The 21,235-nt window shown below is 42.0% G+C and overlaps 1 protein-coding gene across 2 annotated transcripts in view; it reads right to left on the bottom strand.

Annotated features, from left to right (window-relative positions):
- The window catches only part of BEND5 (BEN domain containing 5), a 125,788-nt gene that overhangs the window by 84,214 nt on the left and 20,339 nt on the right, over window positions 1-21,235 (bottom strand). For both annotated transcript variants that reach the window (XM_085602662.1, XM_085602661.1), the window contains exon 3: window positions 4,075-4,456. In XM_085602662.1, coding sequence (XP_085458788.1) covers window positions 4,075-4,456 — 382 coding nt within the window. The remainder of the gene's footprint in view (window positions 1-4,074; window positions 4,457-21,235) is intronic.

Genomic DNA, 21,235 nt, shown 5'->3' with positions numbered 1-21,235 from the left:
CAGTCCGAAGATCGAAAAGAACAGGCTTCAAAACTGTAGCGCTTCAAAACTGAAACAATGTGTGTATGAAGCGCTTTGTAAAATAAATCATTATTCTAGCTGCTTTATCATATCAAAACATCCAGGATGCAATCATGCCTCTGCAGACTCCAACTGCCACATGGATATAGATGCCTCCATTCCCTTGTGAACTGCTTTGAAAACGGAGGACTCCCTTGCATTTGCCAGTTTATTTGTGTTGTGCCATCTGGCCTGCATCAACATTTGCAGCACTCAGAAACGCACACTTCGCAATTCACACACAATCATACTAGAAGGTGTGTTTGTCAAACGGAGCCTCGGAAAGCCATCCGCTTAAGGGGGTTGTACTGGGCAGAGAACCACCTCTCTCTTCTAAAGTCCACGAAATTGCCTTTAAAAAGATGTCGCGATTTACGCGAATCCTAACGGCTGTTTTTCCGGCCGTGACTCTGCAGCCAATCAGCGTGCAGGGCGAACGTTCGTTAAGCTCCTATTTGTGTTCTTATTGATTAATTCGTCATCAACGCGTTTGATTTCGACGCAGAATGACTTGCTTCTAATTTAATTTGTGTGCAATTTGGATGCGCTTAATTACAGTAATTATGACTTCCAGGTAAGGCAGCTTTAAGCTTGAAGCTGTTCCTGGATCCCGGCAGCCTGCGTCTTCGGGTGAGAGGGGCCAGTGCTTCCGCCTGTGCACAGACTTAACGGGACGCTTCACGAGGGCCTGATATGGGCAGGGTATTTGCACACAATACCCCAGGGCAAGATTAGGGCCAATAGTCGATATGGGGCACGTAGTTAGGAATGTTACCGCGAGAGCTGGCTCCAGTCATCGGCAAGTAACAATATATTGTATGTACAGCTATGTGCTGGTGTCATTTGCTATTTATTACATTGTTTTGTGTGGCGCGTGCCCCTGATGTAGGAGAGGTAAAGCATCAAGTGGGTCTTGACACCCCTCAACTCTGAATGATTGACCCTCGTTTGCCTGAAATAGTTGGAGAAATCTAGGAGAACTCCTGTAACACATGGTGGGATAAGGGAGGGGGTGGCAAATGGTGTGCACTTTCACGGCCGCTTTGATGTTCTCAGTGGCCGCGCGGCTCACTGAGAACATCAAAGCAGCCGCGAAAGTGATCAGCAGGCTGCCAAATGGTGCGCGCGCCCGGCGCACATGCACTGTAGTTGGCAGCCTGAAAGCACTGGTTTGCACTTCCAAATCCCCCCTTTACAAAAGCTCTCGCGAGAGCAGCACTAAAGCGCTGGCTCAGGCGAGACCTAAAAAGGAGGGATGAAAAAGAACCAGCAAGTTGGAGTTAAAGCGGCCAGCAGTACAAGGTGGTTGAAGAACAAGGCATGAGGTGCAACCCATAATAGCCCACCTTGGTATTGACCAGCCCCAGCAGTTGGAAGGGAGGCAGCGGGCTCATAAGAAAAATGTTGGGACTTTTCACTTATCTTTTTCACTCATCTAATTAAGCCCGAAGGTTGGCATGGACTTGGCAGGTGCAGAACCTCAGCCCATCTCTAATGTGGCCTGTTCCCCATATAAATATGCAAGTTGCTAGGCTGGAATCATTCCCCAATTTAAAATCAGTTTAACATTTCCATTTCAAAACTACCAGGATGAACAAACATTTATATGATCCAATACCAAAACAAATGTACCAGATAGAAAACAATGGAATCTCAAGCTCATAAACTGAACAATAGGGACCTAGTTAAGAAAGCTAATGTATACAAGGGAGACACGAGTGGATATGGTATCTAATAATGGTTTGCAATAGTAATTCCAGTCCCAAACCACTGGTCAGTTACAAACTCCAAAGATGGGGTGGTAACTGATTCGTAGAGGAGTAAGGGTTCTTTTCTGGACACCTTCATAAATAAAACAGGTCGATTTGCCACAACAACATCAAAACGGTGTGCAATTTGCTACCAGGAGGTTAATACATCCAGGCCCTTAATGTGGCACAGCGTGATAATGGAGAGCACAACACACCTCAGCATTTCAACTGAAGCACATCTACGAAGGCGGGCTGATACACCGAACTACCAACAGTATGAGATGAAATGAGAGAAAAATATTGCTCTGGGCGAAGCCAAAGCCCACTTGATGTGGAAGTAAATAACTGGTGAAAACTCGTTTCCAGGCATCTGCACTTTTAAGTCTGACCTAAAAATGTAAAGTTTCTATTTTCCCGGTATAGCTTTCAAATGTTAAAAAGGTGCATGGTTTCACAAAAGGTGCATGGTTTCACAGTATAAAACAAGCATTGACAATGCTAAAAGGCCCGACTTTAAAGGCATGTTGATCGGTAATAGGAAGCATTACGAGTGAATAGCATGGGAATAAATATGTATTTGTGTGGAAGCAAAGAACTGTAGAGTAATATTAGTGGATGCTGAAAGGCCAGGTAACAGTTGCAATGTCAAGCTGGACCTAAAACTCCATGCAGATCAATGACTGCCCTCCTCCCATCTGTGCATCTGCCAGAGAAAACACCATAAATCCTCGAGTTATCTAAGACGCTTTAACAGTTTTCAAGTGTCATGTGTGTGCTTCTGAAAGCTCAAGCTTAGGTAGTTGGGTAAACACAATGATCACATCTGAGTGGAGGGCAAGCACTTTTTTTGAGACAGCACACAACTTCTGCCCAATAAAAACATACACTTCTGGTTCCCATCATAAGGGCGGAGCCAAAGCCCCTCTCTAGCGATGCTCACATAATTGTCTGGCGACAGCTGCGCTATCAAGACAGACCATAAAAATGACATAATGTGAAGACACACATGAAAATCATTAAAGAGAGGCAGCAGGGGAATTACACCAACCGCATTCATTACATTACTGGAATTCCACATGTCACTGCAATGGAAATTTCCATTAAAACTGATTTCCTGTTATTATTAATAAAATAAAATAACTTAAAAAAGAGTCAGATTATGTTACTGGGACTGCTGTATTATGTGCTTGATTATCTCGGATTAAGTACGATTTTGACTCAATCGCAAGATGTTAAATATTCATGCAGTTCTGAATACCATTAAATTGTCACAGCAATTACTGAAGCAGACAAAGTTGTGTCCACTTTGTTCATAAATGAATATTAATATTCAGTAAATTAACTTTGGTAAAAAGTTCAAGAAACATGTTTTGCTTTCAGATAAATCCGATTCCCATGCAGAGCTAAATCCTTCGCACAGCAACACATTTCAATTACCAAGCTATTTATTAGAAATGGTAGCCTATCTCTTCAGTTTGGCAAATGAGTCAGCATTCGCAGCTCTCTGCTCATCATCGCTTCAGTGCACTGAGCTTGCTGCCCACTCTTCTGCGAGCAGGGTTGCGAAGACCCCTTCCCAGTCTGCCATTCTTTTCCCTGCTGCTCTGCACACTCTCCACTCACCACCCCGAGCCATTCTGCACCAAAGGGTGTGGGAAGGAAAGCGATGTTTTGACTCTGAGTTGCCCATCTGTCCGTGTCCAACCACCTCTACTGAGCATGCAAGGACATTGCACACCTGGATTTTCAGTCTCTGCTTGCAGAGACCACAGCAAAGCACATGAGAATACTTTACCCATATATCTGAAGGCTGGATTAGATTAGTAAATCCTCCTCTTCTCCAATATTAGGGTGTATCTCTGCCTTTTCACCGGCTTTCTAGGGGAAGCATGGAAATATGCCTACTTCCGGGAAGCATGGGTGGAAGGGGGAGCATCAACAGTTGCATCACCAACAGAACAGAATACCACATACAGGATGCAGTAGCAAGTGAAATGTGGGCAGTTGGGGCCTTCTTGTGCATTTCCTATTCATGCCGTTCACACTGCTGAAGTCCATATCCAACCTATATATCTGTCCCAGAAGGCAGAGTGGTGCCGACTATGGAAGGGAGACTTAGGTAGGGTACATCGCGGCTGCACTGGGTCTGTGCCACTCGCTCCCCAATTGCAAGGTAGCTAGTATGTTACCCAGTGACACTATTTTCCAGCATACAATCAACCATAACCATTAAAAACATGCATCAGGTATCCAGCAAACTCACCACTGCCCAACCGTTGCAGCAGCACATCTTGTAGTCTTCTGTTGAGGTCTCTCAGCTCCTTCACTTCTGACACCAGGGTCCAGTACTCTCTCAGCTTCTTGGCCTGCTGTACAAGCTGCCTCCGCGTTCTCTCCAGATCTAGCTGGATGCGTCTCATGTTTTCTTGCTGCGCTGTGTAGTTTCTCAACAACTCCTCATACAAGGCACGAGGGATGGTTGCACTATTCATATGGTCTGTGCTAATGATATCCGAAGGCACAATGATATCTTCATTACAGTTAGAGTTTTGAGTCTGTGTCAGGCCATTTTGCTGTTCGAGTCGGGCAACAACTGCTTCAATGCTTTTGTGTGCATTTTCTGTCACCTTTTTTCCATCAAGCCTCTGGGTGTGAGAAGGAGGAGTCCAAGTTAGTACACTACATACAGAAGAAAGGGCAGCAAACCAAGTTACACAAGATACACAGGTAGGAACTGGATGAAAGAAGGAGGCGTCCAAGTTAGTATACTGCATATAGGCGCAAGTACACTAAACCAACATACACAGAATACACAAGCAGGAATGCTGTTCTTTAAAGGTATACCAGGACCAGTTACATACTAAAACATTCATAAGGGGTGGAATAAACAAATGTACAGTATATTTGGGATCCCAACATTTCCAGATAGTAGCTAGAACCAAAGTGAAGACAGCATAAGGATTTTCCATGCTTAGTAAAGTTTTATTACGAATATCTTACATTCCAAAGTTCTGCTCGCCAATCCTTAAAATCTTTACTTGAGAAAGTTCACAATAAAGTGAATTTACAAGACAAAATATTTTCCAACATGTTTTGCTAACTGAATGCAACTTGGTTTCCGGAGAACAGTCTATGCATTATTAATCTTCAGTCATTTATGCTCTAGGGGCCAGATGTGAAATTCATTTTAGCGGTCGCAAACGGGGAATCGGCCTGTTTGCAACCGCTAAAAAGGTTTGTGGAATGTTATTACTGAAAAGTATTTTCAAAGTCTGAAAACTACTCCTAGTGCTTAAGATAGATTTGTTATTCTGCTGTAAGAGTTTATTGATATTTGTGGGAGCTACTTTTGTGCCAGGTAAGAAAACATTTTTCAGATATGTTTGCTAATGGTCCTTCGGTATTAGAGGTACACACTGCATGGACAGTCCCTACACAGTGTTCTGATTGCAATTTAGGTCTCGTTTGAAGACAGGCTGAGGTAAGTCTGAGGCTTTTGTGCATTGACCTCACCAACTCTTGATATGTATTGATCTGAATTAGTTTTAAAAAATCATTTTCAAGGGATATTAAGTTATCCACTAAGAAACAGTGGTGAGGCTTTATTTAGAAGGCTCACCATTGAATTTGAGAATGTCTTAGGTAGGCACAGAATATACCAAGGCGGGGTCCACTTGGCGATTAGTGAATTAAATCGAGGATTGTAATTGTATTTATATATTTTTGGGGGGGAAGTTTTATATAGCGTGAACTAGAGCTGATAAATCGGGTATCAGAGCGCTTTACATAGCACCAGTTTCGTTACACATGGACACATTAATTTTTTCTTAGGCACGGGGAGATTAAGTGATTTGCCCAGAATCACAGGATGTTGAGCGTCGTAGCCAAAACTCGAACCCGGTTCCCCAGCTTCGACGTCGACCGCTCTAGCCGCAAGGCTACATCCTCTCCCCTTATATGACTACAATTCATCAGTAACCCTCTCTTGACAGTCCTTTTTCTCTACATACAGCAGTGACATATCATATGGGTAGTAATCTCTTCTTGGGGACTATATCCAGCTCACTGTGGCAATCAAAAAGAACAAAAACAGCCTGGGAGCAAGAGATCTTATTTACGAATGGGTAACCTGAGGAACAAGACCGGAGACAATGGTCCTTGTACAGTGGGAGACATGAAACTGATCAGACTGGGAGATGATCACCATCTGGAAACAATTTACCTAATGTGACCACTTTAAATGCTCAAAGTTATCTCCATTTGCAACGAGAGAACACTTTCAGTAGGAAATGTTATATGAGGTCCATGAACAACATATGCAGATTTAACTTAAAATTACACATACCTGTTGCACAGAAAAGAAAAAAAGTAAAGGTCAAAATCCATGTTCCAAATGGAGGGGGAGATGGTTACTGAGGGGATGTTTAGGAATTACAGTCTTATTCTAAATATCCCATTTATGCAAATGGAGCTAGCAACTGGAGCCAGCAGCCTCATCAAGACTACACGTTACCACATTTCCAGAAGGGGCCTTTTCATTCTAAGCAGTAGGCACTCCAACTGTCTCCATGGTAACGTAGCATGACAAATGGTGTAACAGAGACAGGTGGGGGATCTTTCAAAAGAAGGGAATCTTTGAACTTTCAGATTCTGCTAAAGAGAAACAAGCTGCAGAATATTTTGGAGCCTCCAAAGTTAGCCATAGACTTGGAATTTGCATGCAATCGCGGAGTCCAAAACATTCATTAAATAAACTAGACGTGTTTTAAGAACCAATATCTCAAGAGCCAACTAGGGGATCCCCCCTACGAGTTTAAGGGTCTATTAGGATGGCGGTCGGATGGCTGCCGCCGGCGGTCATCCGCCCGCATTCGCAACCCAGAAAACTGCCGGTCCCATTAGCATGGTGGTGACGACCACGGTGGTGAGATTTTCCGTCCGCCACTTTTCCGCCGGTGGCAGTCCGCACGATTGCCTGGCGGGCGGAGCTGGACCGCTAAAATGGGGCCGGTGCAGGGTCAGGCTCCGCCGGCTTGATTATGATGCCGGCGGTAGCCAGTCTTTCCGCAGCGGTGGAATCGCCATGGAAAGGCATGCGGAGAATGTCTTCAGGGGCCCATTGCAGGCACAATGTGTGTGGGGGGGGTGCACTCATGTCCCTGTACCAGGTGGCTGGCACTGTGCAGTGCCTGCCACACAGTGCAGGGATATGCTGAACATGCTTTTTTGGACATCGCGGCGGTGCTGCTGGCAGCAGCAACCGCCGCAATGTTAAATGTTGCGATCGTACCACCGCGGTCGGATTTCGACTGCGGAGCATACTAATTGGTACAGCGGTTATGCCGCGGTCCTAGCGGGTGGTGTTTTCTTGCTACCATGGCGGTCGGAGTGATTTTCCGACCGCCATCCTAATAGACCCCTAAGTTAGGCATATTCAGATCTCTTCAAGTTAACTAAGTAACGGCCTTGATAGAACTGACGTCCACAAACAATTCGCTTCATCACTGCTCCTCTGGAGATCGATAGGTTAGACTGGAAGCCATATGTTGTGCTTTATTGATACATTTGATGTTTGGGTCGGTGTCATACAGAACCATATGGCAACCATAACAGAGTAAAAGGGGGCCAGTCACCATTCTCAAGCAATCATTTATTTTTTCCTGCTTCTCCTGTAGGTTGTGTTATTGTTTTAATTTTTTAAATGACTCACTCTGAACTCAATCTTCTTTGTGTTTGTGACTTATCACTGGTGATGAGAACAACCCTTTACCTGTAAAAAAAACAGGAGGCTTGGCAGCCGGGCTGAGATCATAAAGGAGTTACTGGGAGCTGTGAAAGTAACTGCTGTGCGAGTGGCAAGGGTGGTTCACTGAGCCAATACTCTGTGCAATGCTCTGCAGCTGAGAAGCAGAGGTGAGAAATGATGGTACAGAAACAAGGAAGCACATTCTGGATGGTGACTGCACAACCATACAGTAAATTACGGTGCCTCATCTTAGGAGCAACAAAGAAAATTATTGCTAAAATCAAGGAGGTAAATTCAAACATGCATCTTCGAAGTAAGCATTGGTCCTGTTTCGGGCCAGAAATAGGGCAAAAAGAAATGAGCACCAAAACAAAATAGGTACTGTACAAGCCAACTAATAGAGAAAAATCAACAAAGGAATCATGGGCCTAACAAACCACAAGTGTAATAAAGGCATGTTTCTCTTGATTGAAAGCTTTCCTACAGTGTGATGTGTACCAAAGTTTGCCAAGCCTCTTCACCTCTACATTTTTCAAATCTCCATAATGTACTGCATTAAGGTAAACACGGTTTACCAGGGTACGGTTCCAGAATTAATTTGGTTTTATGTAGAAGCCGAAGAACTGATACAATATGAAAATTGCATGCACCATGACTTCTGGTGTGTGAAACTCGGCAGGAATGTGAAGTTGAACATTTGTTGACTGGCATCAATGCATTCTTGGTTAATTAGTGAACATTTTGTTCCTGCTACTGTTCCTTATTGAGGGAGAAAAAGTATTTGTACTCTAAATGTGTCAAACATTGTCACTAAGAATCCAATTGTTTTAACCTTCATTTATGTACGTCTTCAAGCAGAATTTATTTTTAGGTCTCACCTAGGCAGTACTTGCTTGAGACATGCAGTATTCAAGATAAGGGCATGAAAGTTCCGCCCACTTTCCACCCATCTTTTTAATTGGCTTCTGTCCCTGTCCTTTGCAAATGGTGGCTTTTGATTTGTCAATAGGATTATTAGTCCCTCCTTACTACCTCCCTCTGATCTGTTGTTGCTTTCCATGAGAACCGGCCCTTTTACATGTGTTGTTACTCAGTATGTTTTATTTACTGTTCACTATTTTGTCAATCAGCTACGTACTTCACCAACCGCATTAACAAATGCTGTTCTTCTAATTGCTCTTATAATTGTGGGCGTGTATACTGCGCTTGATCTTAAACAATGGGGGCCGAATGGCTCGCCCAACTCGCTTTTTTTACATCTGAAATAATGGCAGCTGTTCGTCTTGTTGTGCGCGGGTCGCCCAACACGTTGTGCTTTTATTTATTTACATCTGAAATAATGGCGGCGTCTTGTAGTGCGCAGCTTACCCCCGACTCGTTGGCTATTTTTTTTACATCTGAAATAAAGGTAGCCGCGTGTCTTGTATATGACTAGCCTAGCTCGATTTCTTTTTACATCTGAAATAATGGCGGCCGCTCGTCTTGATGTGCACGGCTTGCCCGACTCTTATTTTTTTTTTTGCATCTTAAATAATGCACAATGGTTTTATTCAGGCAGGGCCGACGTTGCAGCCAGTGCTGCTCCAGCATTGCCAAACCCGCAGAGACTAGGAGGGTTTTTTTGCGAGTTGCACAGGTGCAGAACACCACAGAATGTCAAACTTGGGATTCTTTTGGGTGAAATTGAATATCATGAATTCCAACATCAAATCAAAGTCTGGTGTTAGAAAAAGCCATTTCTAAGATGATGGTTAGCAAATCAGGAACTCCTGCAATATCCCAATGCAAGACGTGGCTGAGTCCCAATACAAACAGGACAATATGGTCCAATAAAGGTGTATACTTTGTTGGAGATCTGTAGGACTCGGGAATCTTGAGTAAATTCAATTAATTTAGACACACTTATGATATATTTTGTGGCATGACTGACGAGGAGCAATGGGACACTGAAATCAAACAAGCATTACAAATGCAATAGGTCTCATATTTGTTGGAGTTAGAGTTATTGGCATTATAAATGCCAATGTTTTTTGCAACATGGGTAGGTAAAACACATTACTATTTTATGGCAAGACCGGAGGCTAACATTATTGCATTGCATTTCTCCTTTAATGCCGCCACACAGCAGCTCCTTTAACAAATAAAACACAAAACAAAATAATTCCAGCTCCATAAAACCATAGAACACTCCATCCTCTTCCTTCTTTTTAGCTGCTGCAAGATGAGATAAGTATTGGGCTGCTCTGCTATTAATTATTCAAATTATGTATGAGATATATGATGTGTATACATAATTGGAGGTGTGTTTGTTTGATTTAATGAATATTTTAGGTAAGAGAAAAAGGTGACATTTATTTAAAATTTATTTATAAATAAAGGGGTTTTGAAAGTCCGTTACATTTGTAACTTTGAGTGTTTATCGAGTATTTGAGGAAATAGAAACTCTCAAAATAATGCGTTTAACAGTGACTTAGTTAGATATTTTTAAAGCTTTCCGCGTTTTGGCTTACCCAGGACCGGCAGTTGTAATCTTCATTGGTTGCGCGGTATGAATGTTGCCATGGTGAACGGAGGGCTCGCAAAGAAATTATTAACTTTTCAATAATTAAACCCGCGTGCAATCGATGTGCGCACGCACGAGAAGTGAAGGAGCGTCTTTTGACAGAAGCGGATAGTTTTAAAGCACACGGGCTAAGGGTGCAAGTGACATTCAAGTTAAGTGGACCACTTTTAGTGTGATCGGAGCTAGAGGAAATAAACAGCATTCCGTGTTTAGTAAGTGTATGGGTTGCGAGAAGGTTAGTGAAGAAAACTGTGGAAATAGATGATGGGCTGGAATTTTAGAAATGGGGCCATTTTAGACGATGTGAAAAAATGTTTTCAAAGAAATAGATGAAGACCTTAAAGAATATGTATGGGGCCATTTTACATGTCTATTTTTAAGTAAGAGGTTTTTGTGAAGAGATTTACTGAATAAAAATTAGGGAATTATATAGATTTGAATTCATAATGAGTGAACCAATGAATTTGGGAAGTTTAGAGAGTGGAAGTATGGAGGATAGAATTTTTTATTTATTAAATAAATTCTCTAATGATTTTAATAGCAAGATGGAAAATAAATTAGATGATTTAATTAAGTCAAAAGGTTTGAATGTACGAGAAGAAAGGTTTTATTCTGCAGGGGAGGATCCTGCAGTGGAAAGCAGAGGTAAAGTCTCTAGAGAGAGGAAACATTTAATCGAGGTGAGAAATGTGGCAAAGAAAAGTAAGAAAGGAGATAATTCAAAATTTTATGAAGATTCAAGGACACACATGGAGGCCAAATAAAGGGTCCAGAAAATTCAGGATGGAAGTCTATGGAAGGAAGGAAACATTCCTCTGCATTGTGTGACGAATCCTATGGCAGTGCAGAGGTGGAGTTGAGTTGCTCTTCTGACTTTGATTCAGAAGAGGAATGTAGGGGAAATACTAATAAGAAAGATAAGATGGATGAGCAAGAGGCTCTTTTGGATCCTTTGGGTGACTTTATGTTCGATCCATCTATGATAAAGCACCCTTTGTCACCAGAATGGGTTCCAGTGGCTCATGTGGCTGAATATATGTAATCATGGTTAAGAAAACAGATTCCAAAAGAGGTCAGACTACGTTTAAGATCAGAATGTCCTGGACCTAGCTTGGCAAACAAGGTTATGGTTAACACCTGAATTGGATTCAAAGACTATTGCTTTTATTAGCAAAGGAGCATGGGACTAAAGAAAAGGTTTAGATAAAGGTCTAAAAATGTGCCAAGATCGGTTACTTGATATCTCAGACCCATTAGCAAAAGTATTTGATACGGTTGAGGAAACATATGTTGGTAACAAAAGTTTGGATGTTGAGGAACTACGGCAATGGGTTCAGAGGTCAGTATGTTTGCTTGGAAATGCAAACACGGCCTTATCCGTTGAGCGTAGAGAAAGTATATTATTGAAAATTGATCCTAAATTGGTAGATCTTGCCAGCAATGAAGGGGGCCTAGCAGCAAACTGCATGCTTTTTGGAGATGAGTTCATTAAAGAGATGTCCAAGTTTGTTGGTGCGTTTAGTTCTTTGCAGAAATCGCAAAGGGAAATTAAAAAAGTGTTTGACAAGCTTGTTTTTGGTGGGGCCAGGAGAACGAGAGATTGGTTCCCCGGCCGGGGCCAAGGAATTACTTGGGCATCATTCACGCCTAGTTCATATCAGACCTCATATACGCAGGTGGATTCTTTCCACAAAGACAGAGGAGTAGAGGAAGAGGAGGAAAAGATGTTCGACGAACAAGAGGTACAGGTAAGACAAGACCCTTTCGTTACCTTTCAAAAGTTGGGCGGCACAATTGCCCAATTTCATGGGAATTGGAAGAGGGTGACAAAAGATCCGTGGGTCTTGGAAACAGTATTGGGGTATCGGATAGATTTTATAGAGGAAACTTTTCAAAGACATCCCCCAGAAATGTTGAGATTCAACAAAGAATTCACGGAGTTGGTAGACAAAAAGGTTAAGGAATTGGTTGCAAAGGGTGCTATTGTGGAAGAAAAAGAAAACTTTCAAGGGTTTGTGAGCAATATATTTTTAGTGGAGAAAAAAGACAAGGGAATGAGACCTGTTATAATTCTAAGGAGTTTAAACGATTGGGTGGAATATCACCATTTCAAAATGGAAGGAATACATTTAGTGAGAGACAGTCTACAAATGGGGGATTGGATGGCTCGTCTGGATCTGAAAAAAGCATATCTGACAAATCGAGTTTGGGAGCCTCATCAGAAATTTTTGAGATTCAGATGGGGAGGAAAGATGTGGAAGTTCACTTGCCTCCCTTTCGGACTCTCATCTGCTCCGTGGTGTTTCACAAAGATGCTCTGCTCAGTGGCGGCTTATTTGAGAGAGAGAGAGGGATCAGATTGATAATTTATCTAGACAACATTTTGTTGAAGGATCAAAACAGGTTGAAATTGGAGGAAAATACAAGGTTTGCAGTGGATCTTTTAAAGAGTCTAGGTTTTGTAGTGAATACGAAGAAATCATGTTTGGTACCAGGTCAGGTGACTCAGTTTCTGGGGTTCATGGTTGATACTGTGGTTGGTCAGTTGAAACTTCCAAAAGAGAAATTGAAAAGAATAAGGAAAGGTATACGGAGAGTTTTATACGCAGACAAGCTTTCATTGAGAAATCTAGCAAGGATAACAGGTGTGCTTTCCTCTACTATTCATGCCATTTTTCCAGGTCCTTTGAACTATCGGGCACTCCAGAGGTTGAAGGCAGAACATTTGAGGAATGGAAGGACATATTAGGAGGAAATTGTTCTTTCAGAGGAGAGCAGGAAGGAGTTGATTTGGTGGTTAAAGAACCTGGAGGCTTGGAATGGCAAAGCCATATTTGGGGAGTGTCCAGAGTTGGTAATAGAATCAGACGCATGTTTGGAAGGATGGGGAGCCAAATGTGGTTCATGGTCGGAGGAGGAAAGGAAGCTTCATATAAATTGTTTGGAGCTGTTAGCGGGATCTTTTCCAATAAAGAGTTTTACAAAGTACAAAGCGAAGTGTTCAGTGTTATTGAAAATGGACAATGTGTCAGCTGTGAGGTATGTGAACAAGTTGGGAGGTCCGAAATCAAAGGATCTTGCGAATCTAGAAAAGGTTTTCTGGGATTATTGTTTTCAGCGGGTGATTGTTGTGGAGGCAGAACATATTCTAGGGATGAAGAATGTAGAGGCAGGTTGGTACTCAAGGAACTACAGAGATTCGAGCTATTGGAAGCTGGACAAAAAGGTCTTTCAGGCTCTGATGACAGAGTGGGGTCCTTGCGAAGTAGATCTTTTTACGAACAGATTGAATGCTCACTTACCAAGGTTTTTCAGTTGGCGTCCGGATCCAGATGCACTGGGGTTGGATGCGTATCGCCAGAATTGGAAGGGGCTCAGACCTTATACTTTCCCACCATTTTCAATGATTGCTCGGGTGACAGGAGTTTTGAGGAAGTTGAAGGAGACAGTAGTTTTGGTGACTCCTCTTTAGAGATCTCAGGTTTGGTATCCAGTTTTACTAGAAATGTCAATAGATTTTCTAATTCCAGTGTTTCAGGATATCTTAATAAATCCTTGGGGAGAGAGGCACGAATTGGTGACATCAGGTCAAATGAGACTAGTGGCATGGAACATTTCAGGAGAGTGTGTGAAGTGCATGGTCTTTCACAGCTGGCTAAAAGTCTTATTAAGGACTCCTGGGCACAAGGTACAAGGAAAATGTATAGATTGGCAAGGCAGAAATGGGTACCCTGGTGAGTGGAGAGGGGTTTTGATCCTGTTTCAGTTGAAGTTGTAAACTATCTACCTGGTCTTTTTGAAAAGGGTTTGTCATACAGAACAATTAATGGATATAGGTTTGCAATAACAGCAGGACATGTAGCGATTAATGGGGTTTCGGTTGGTCAAGATTTGCTAGTAAGAAGGATTATTAGGAGTATTAGGATTTCTAAACCTCCAGTAGCTAGGTATAATTCTGTTTGGGATGTCTCATTGGCTTTACAGTATTTAGATAAGTTAGAAAGTTATGATTATTTAAGTTTGAAGACTTAGTCTTGTAAGTTAACTATGTTGTTGTGTTTGGTTTCTTATAGAAGAGTATCGGATGTAAGGGCTTTGGATGTGTCTAGTAGGATTTTTTTCGCATGAGTGAGTGTGTTTTCATCTATCTAGGAGAACAAAGACTAATTCTGAAATAATATTTTATCCATTTTTTGATGAGAAAGTGAATTTGTGAGTGGTACTTGGTGTGAAAGAATATGAGAAGAGGGCATCTTTTTTGAGGGCTATTGGTGAAAAACAGTTGCTTATTTCATTCAAGAGACCTCATAAAGCGGTTTCATCACCCACTATGGCTCGTTCGGTGAAGGATGTAATGAAATGTGCAGGTGTGGATGTAAGAATGTTTGGAGCACATTCAGTAAGAGGGGCTTCTGCTTCAAAGAGTTTTTTACTTGGAGGTGCTTTACAAGATATCTTGCTATGTGCTGATTGGTCGAATGATGAAGTTTTTAGGAAATTTTATTTCAATACAGTGGAATGTTCTGCATCATTGTTAATGGAAAAGCTTTCAACTTGCCATAATGTTAGCCTCCGGTCTTGCATAAAATGTAGATTTTCATCAGCTTGGTGTTCAGAAAATCTGGATTTTATTAAAGACACGGAGGCTAATATTATTCCCACCCTGGACCCTACCTAAATATAATGGTGTTATTTTTTAATTTCAGCTCGAACTCAAGTTTAAAGGAAAAGAAGAGAAGGATGGAAATACTGATGGGATATTCACGCTGGATGAAGATTTATATTCAGATTTATTTGTTGGGATATGTTTAGGGACATTTATTTATTAATGTTTTCTTGCGAGTTATGTTAATGCAAAAAAGAAGGAGGAGGATGGAGTGTTCTATGGTTTTATGGAAATGGAATTCTTTTGTTTTGTATTCTATTTGTTAAAGGAGCTGCTGTGTGGCGGCATTAAAGGAGAAATGCAATGCAATAATATTAGCCTCCGTGTCTTTAATAAAATCCAGATTTTCTGAACACCAAGCTGATGAAAATCTATTTATAATGCCAATAACTACAGCTTAGCAGAATGCAGTACCATATGTGGCCAAAAGAGGTCATCTAGGACCTCTTTTGGCCACATATGGTACTGCAACCTGCAACATGAGTAGGTAAAAAACATTGGCATTTATAATGCCTATTACTCCAACTCATGTGAGAACTATTGCATTTGTAATACTTCATTTCTTTATGCATACTGCCCTGTTTTTTAAGTTTTGCTGAAGAAATAAAGAAAACAATATATATTTCTTTTTAAAACAAAGACTAATTAACTTTAACTTGAATGGTTCAACACTAATTGCAGAGGCAGAGATTAGAAATCAGGTCTCTAGATTTAGAAATCCACCAACAAAGCCACTTGAATATGTTTATTAGATTCTGGGTTGAAAGGAGAGATGATCCTCAACTATGTCTCACTTATTTGAAGCCCCACTGTTGCCTCCTTGGCCTTCATAGTTTTAAAAGATCTCACTTTTTTCAACCACCAAGGTAATGCTGGATGGTGTATCTACATATGAAATATGTCATTTATGAACCCATCTGGAGTAGGAAACATTACAGTACATCTAGACTGAGATGCAGGACCATGCCTTGCACTCTGAGGAAGCTCAAGAGCAGGTTTCTCCAACGAGCAACTCGTAAGCTACTGGTAGATCTCCATCTACCTGTAAGTGACTCTCCTGTGTGGAGGTCAGCTACTAAATTTGAAGCTTTTGATTGGTTGAACAAATATATGTATAAAAACATTGAAAAGTATGCATTCAAGATGAAAATGTGTGCATTGTTAGAAATCATAAGCTGATGTTTGTAGACAAATGGCAGAATTTCCAAACTATATTGTCAGCTGATATTTGTGTGATAAGCCATGCAGCGTTGGGGAGACTTACTACTAACATTCTTACCTCTTTTTCCCATTACTCCTGGCAACCATTCCTGATGCACCAATGATGCAATCCTGGTAATCTTGCATATGGTGGTCACTTATATAATACTGTATGATGTAGTCACTATTACAACACTTATATTAGAAGCTCGGAGTGATTTTCAATTAACATAAGTGGCTTTATTACAGAAAAGGTTGAAGAGCCTTGCTCTAGTGACTATGGTTCATACCAACTCTCAGCCACCTCCAAGCTATGTAATTTCTATAAGTGCTCATATCTGCCTCATCTGACACTCTCAGAAAGTAAAATGTTTCTCCTTGGGATGAAGCTTCCTCTTCCTTTGCAGCAAAGGCAATAATACATTTTCATACAATAGTCTCATGTGGAAAAATAAGCTAAAATGTGTTTCCTGTCCCTGTACCACTTATGTGGCAGCAAAACAGTCGATTTTGCTTATGTGTGAGGCACTGCTGCACTGAGGATTTTATCCCATGTCTAACCAAATCGTGCTACCTCAAGCATTAAACTGATAAGGAATTATTTATTAAGGTTATGTTTCCTATTGTAATAAGTTGGTCTGGAAGAAATGTGACTGGTGTAGACGAAGGTATCTGAGAGGTCTAAGATAGACCCTTTTTCTGTTGTCGCCAATTCCACAAAATCAACCAATATAAAGATAAAAAGAGAAAGTGATCAAAAGGAGGTAAGCACTCATAAAAATATAAATGATCGCAAATATAAGGCACCTAGCAAAAGAAAGGTACTACTTCTACAGGCCACAAGTTTTCCAGGATTCAAGTGAATGAAATTTCAAACAATTAACCAAGAAAAACACCTAGCTGTTGGATTGAAACAAGACGTCTATCTGACCACTAAATCAGGGGCATGTAGGAAGAGATCGTTTGACAGGTAATCAAAAGTGGGCATTTGCAGATTTGGATGAGAGAATACAAGAATAGAACCTGTTCATGTCCTATGAAGGAATTTAATGATTCTGCCTTCTCCCACTATTCAGAATATTGGGGACAGTTTTCAAGCTTGCATTAATACCCAACATTAAGGTATTAGCTATATCAGCTAGGGTATTTGCTTATACTTCTAAGACAGCTCAGATGGAGAAAAGGTGTACAGAATAAAATAGGCAAGGGTTATCATGAGAGACATGAGTGACTGAGGACAGATGTAAACTACTAAGTCAGAAAGATAGCATCCAGAACAAGAGATGCAAAAAGAGCTGAGTGAAGGTGTAATAGGAGTGAGGTGTGTGAAGGCAGAGTTTGAGAAGAAACAAAAAAGATGGATAAGAGATACAGAGGTGACATATAAGAAACAGTAATATGAGAATAAGAGACAGGAAAGAGAACAAAAAAAAGCGTAGTTGGACGACTGACAGACTTAGAATGGGAGAGGGGGAGGGACATAGGGATACTGAAGCAAAAATATAGACCATAACAAGAGAGAGGGACAAAGAAAAGACAGCAGTAAGCAAAAAGGAGAGAAGGGGAAACTGGAGAGAAAGAAAGGGATAAGGGAAAGAGATATTAAGTGGTTAATAAAGAATGGTTAATAACGAGAGAGAAACTGTCAGAAAAAGAAAAGGGGTCAGAACAGGCGGAAAGTGAAAGGTTTAGACATTTGTAAATAGGGAACAGAGAGGAAGAGTGAGTGAGAGTGTGTGTATGCAAGCAAATGCCTATAAAAAACAAGCATTGGCATAGCCAATATGTCTCGCTTTTGGGACCTTATAAGTATTTAGTTATGCAGCACAATATCCTTGGTACAACAACATCAACTGTTGCATGTCGAAACACTTATAAGGTTCCAAAGGTGAGACCTATTGGCTATGCCAATGCTTGTTTATTTTTACAAATTAAGCATTGCTTCAAGTACACATCTACACACAACAAGCAAGGCTGAGTCCTAGAGAGGAAACAAAGAACCAACCCGTGCTTACAGCCTGAACGGCAGCAAACACACCCGGAGTCAGCGCTCTATCTACAGAGTTAAAATACTGTGTCGAGTACAACAGATGCTGGGGTTCGAGGCCTTTGAGGTGAAGGACGGCCTTGGTGCGAACAAAACAAAACTGCAAAACCGGAAGGCAGGACAAAATTTCACAAGTGTAAGGAAAGGCGCACGAAAAAAGATGGGACGGAAGAAAGAACGGGTGACAGGAGGAAAAGAAGAGGAATAAGGGAAGGATTGCAGGTGAGGTAAAAAGGAAGGCAGGTGAGGTAAGAAGGAAGAGGGAATATAGAAAAGACAGACGGAAGAAAGGACAGAACAGAAGGAAGGAAAGAGTGAAGGATGGAATAATGGAAGAGAGGCAGGAAAGAAAGGTGGGAAGCAAGGGAGCAGGGAAAGGAGAAAGAATGGAAAGTCCGGGATCCTGGGGCAAAGGATGGAGCGGACGGGGGATACTATGGAGGGACAAATAGAATGAGGGAAGGAACGACAGGGAACGTGAGAAGGAAAGGGAGGGATGTAAAAAAGGTAGGGCAGAAGGAAACATGGAAGGTAGGAAGGATGGACGGAAGAGAGAAGGTAGGGCAGAGCAGACCGAGGGAGGGGGAAAGAAGGAAGGGGGACAGACAGGGAAAGAACCTAGGGAGGGACAGAGAAAGGGGGCAAAGAGGGAAGGAATAAAAGGAATGAGAAAATAATGGGGCAAGAGAAAGAATGAAAAAGAAAAGGACGAGGGAATTAAGAAGGCGAAGGTGAAAGAACAAAGAAACAAAGCGCAGAGGTGAAGATGCAGTTAGGTACGGGGAGAGAAGGATGAAAGATAGGAAGAACTAGGGGCATATTCACAAAGAGCCGTCCAGACACAGCAAAAAAAAAAAAGAAGTATTACATTTGTAAAAGCTTATTTGTACTTTTGTTACCCCACAGGTGGGTGAGTTTTATAGTAGACACCAGTTTCATGCGAGATGGCTAAAAAGAAGTATTACATTATTCTGTATCAGCTTGCACCTTTGTCAACAAACACTGAAGAAAGACTGTGTATTTGAACGATGTGGTATACAAAGAGAGGATGCATTGATAAACATGTCAGAAAGACCACTTTGTTTCCACAGTATTTGTAGAATCTTTAATATGGCTGCCTATACCTAAACGGTGATGGATATACGCCGCAGTTCATGGCAAATTACTGTGCATATTATACTACATAGGTAGTTCTCTTTGTGTTATTGGATATACGGACACCGTGTAAGGACCATGGCCAAGATGGGAACAGGAGTGGGGGTCGAAGGGCACCCCCATAAAAAACAACTAATAAAAAAAGCAGCAATAACCCGGGAAGCCAGCACTAGACAGTACATCAGCAGCAGCAGATAGAGAGGTTATAGGGGGGGCAGCTGACAGAAACACAGAAGTGGGGCGGCTGACAAGCAAGGCAGGGAAGCGGCAGACAGAAGTGAGGCGGTGAGCCAGCTGACAAGTGAAGTAAGGGGGCAGCTCACTGAAGTGAGGGAGGAGGACGGCTCACAGAAGCGAGGTACAACAGACACAATCACAAAATTGGGCGGTGAAAAGTCAAGAGAGAGCAACACAGAGCGGAAGAACACTGAGGGAGAAGCTGGAACCACATGCACTCATGGAATTCTTAAGAAAAAGGAATCAAGAGAGCAACGCAGGTGGGGAAAAGCAGAAGGACGATAGAGAGCAACACAGAATGGAGAGAAGCACATGAGAGAGATCTAAAAACACTTTCAATCTTGGGGAAAGTTTAAGCAAAAAGAAAAAAGCAAGTACGGCAGGGCAAAACCTCAAAAAAAGGACGCGAGTGGTGCGCGCGCGCCACGATAAAAGTGAAGGCGAAACCTAAAAAAAGTTGTGCATGCCTCACATTCACAATCCAGGCTCAAATCGGCAATCGAAGAGAACGTTTGTCAGAGCGGTGTCACGCCCAATGATGGGCCTCCCTTCATCGGTGAAAACGAAAGTGATGGCAGGGACGCGCTCTGTGGTGGGGGAGGGGCAGAGCGAGGCGCTTGGGAGAGCAAGGCTTAATGAGCCATTAAAGCCACATGGCGGCTGCGCGCGTGCACGCGCTCGTGAACGCAAGCTTGAGGCCAGGAAAAGATTATGGTAGCACTTTGAAAAGCCACTAACTAAATGTCTCGCAGAGCAGCGCATGCGCTGGCTCAGCGAGACCTAAAGAAAGAGAGAGAGTATAAAAGAAGAGGAAAATGTTATTGAAAAAAGGAAGAGAGAATGAGAGTGAAGAGAATGTAGGAAGGTACAATGGTTAGGGGCGAATACCCACGGAAAGATAGGCTGATACAGAAAGTGCGAGAAACAGATAGGAATTGGAAAATACTAACACTTAAGTATGTTTCCAATCCCAGCAACAATTTTCCTTATTTGAAAACTCACAGGGAGATTTCTTTGTAGCCTTGGTAAAAGATCGACCAATGAAGCATGATAGGCAGGTAGGGATATTTTGAATTGAATGTCTGTTGCTACTTACTATGCAAATTAAATCTGTATAACTCATGATCTGAAATGTTCCAATTTAAGAACAAAATAACACTGGCATGGATAAACAAATAGGGAACTGTGGAAGATCTATTCAATAAGTAGTATGGATGGGTAAAAAAAGGGTTGCTGAAATATAATAAATTCATGTCCAACTTAGGCAGTGATCCAATTATTAGATTCTCCTTTTTTCACACCAGACTCACTCTTGGGAACAAGTGAGCGACGGATCCTCCAAGGAAATCTGGAAAACCTTGATCCCTACATCGAAAGCGCAATGCTACAGTTCATGAAGCAGAGAATGGAGGTGATTCCCACTGCCGGACACCTCTCAGTGTGGAAAAGCGGCATGGTTGAGGCAATGTGCCGGCTCTGAAATTAACACAAATAGGACATAACCCACGTCTTGTGCCTGTGCCCCACCTGCTAACGACATAAGATCCTGCACAGGAGCAGTCCTGGCCTGCTTCAACCCTTCGAATACCATCCTGAATTGTGTTGGGTGTGGGGAGGTATATTTGACAAACTGAGTTGGGTGTGGGGAAGAATATTTGACAAACTGAGGTGGGTGTGGGGAGGAATGTTTGACAAACTGAGGTGGGTGTGGGGAGGAATATTTGGCAAACTAAGGTGGGTGTGGGGAGGAATATTTGGGAGCCGCCATCAATACCACCACCACCATTGGCAGCAACAGGTAGGGGGGACT

The sequence above is a fragment of the Triturus cristatus genome, chromosome 4_2 (genome assembly GCF_964204655.1).
Source record: "Triturus cristatus chromosome 4_2, aTriCri1.1, whole genome shotgun sequence".
NCBI classification, from domain to species: Eukaryota; Metazoa; Chordata; class Amphibia; order Caudata; family Salamandridae; genus Triturus; species Triturus cristatus.
Note: the sequence above shows the minus strand (reverse complement) of the source record. Positions and strands in the feature narration are given on the sequence as shown.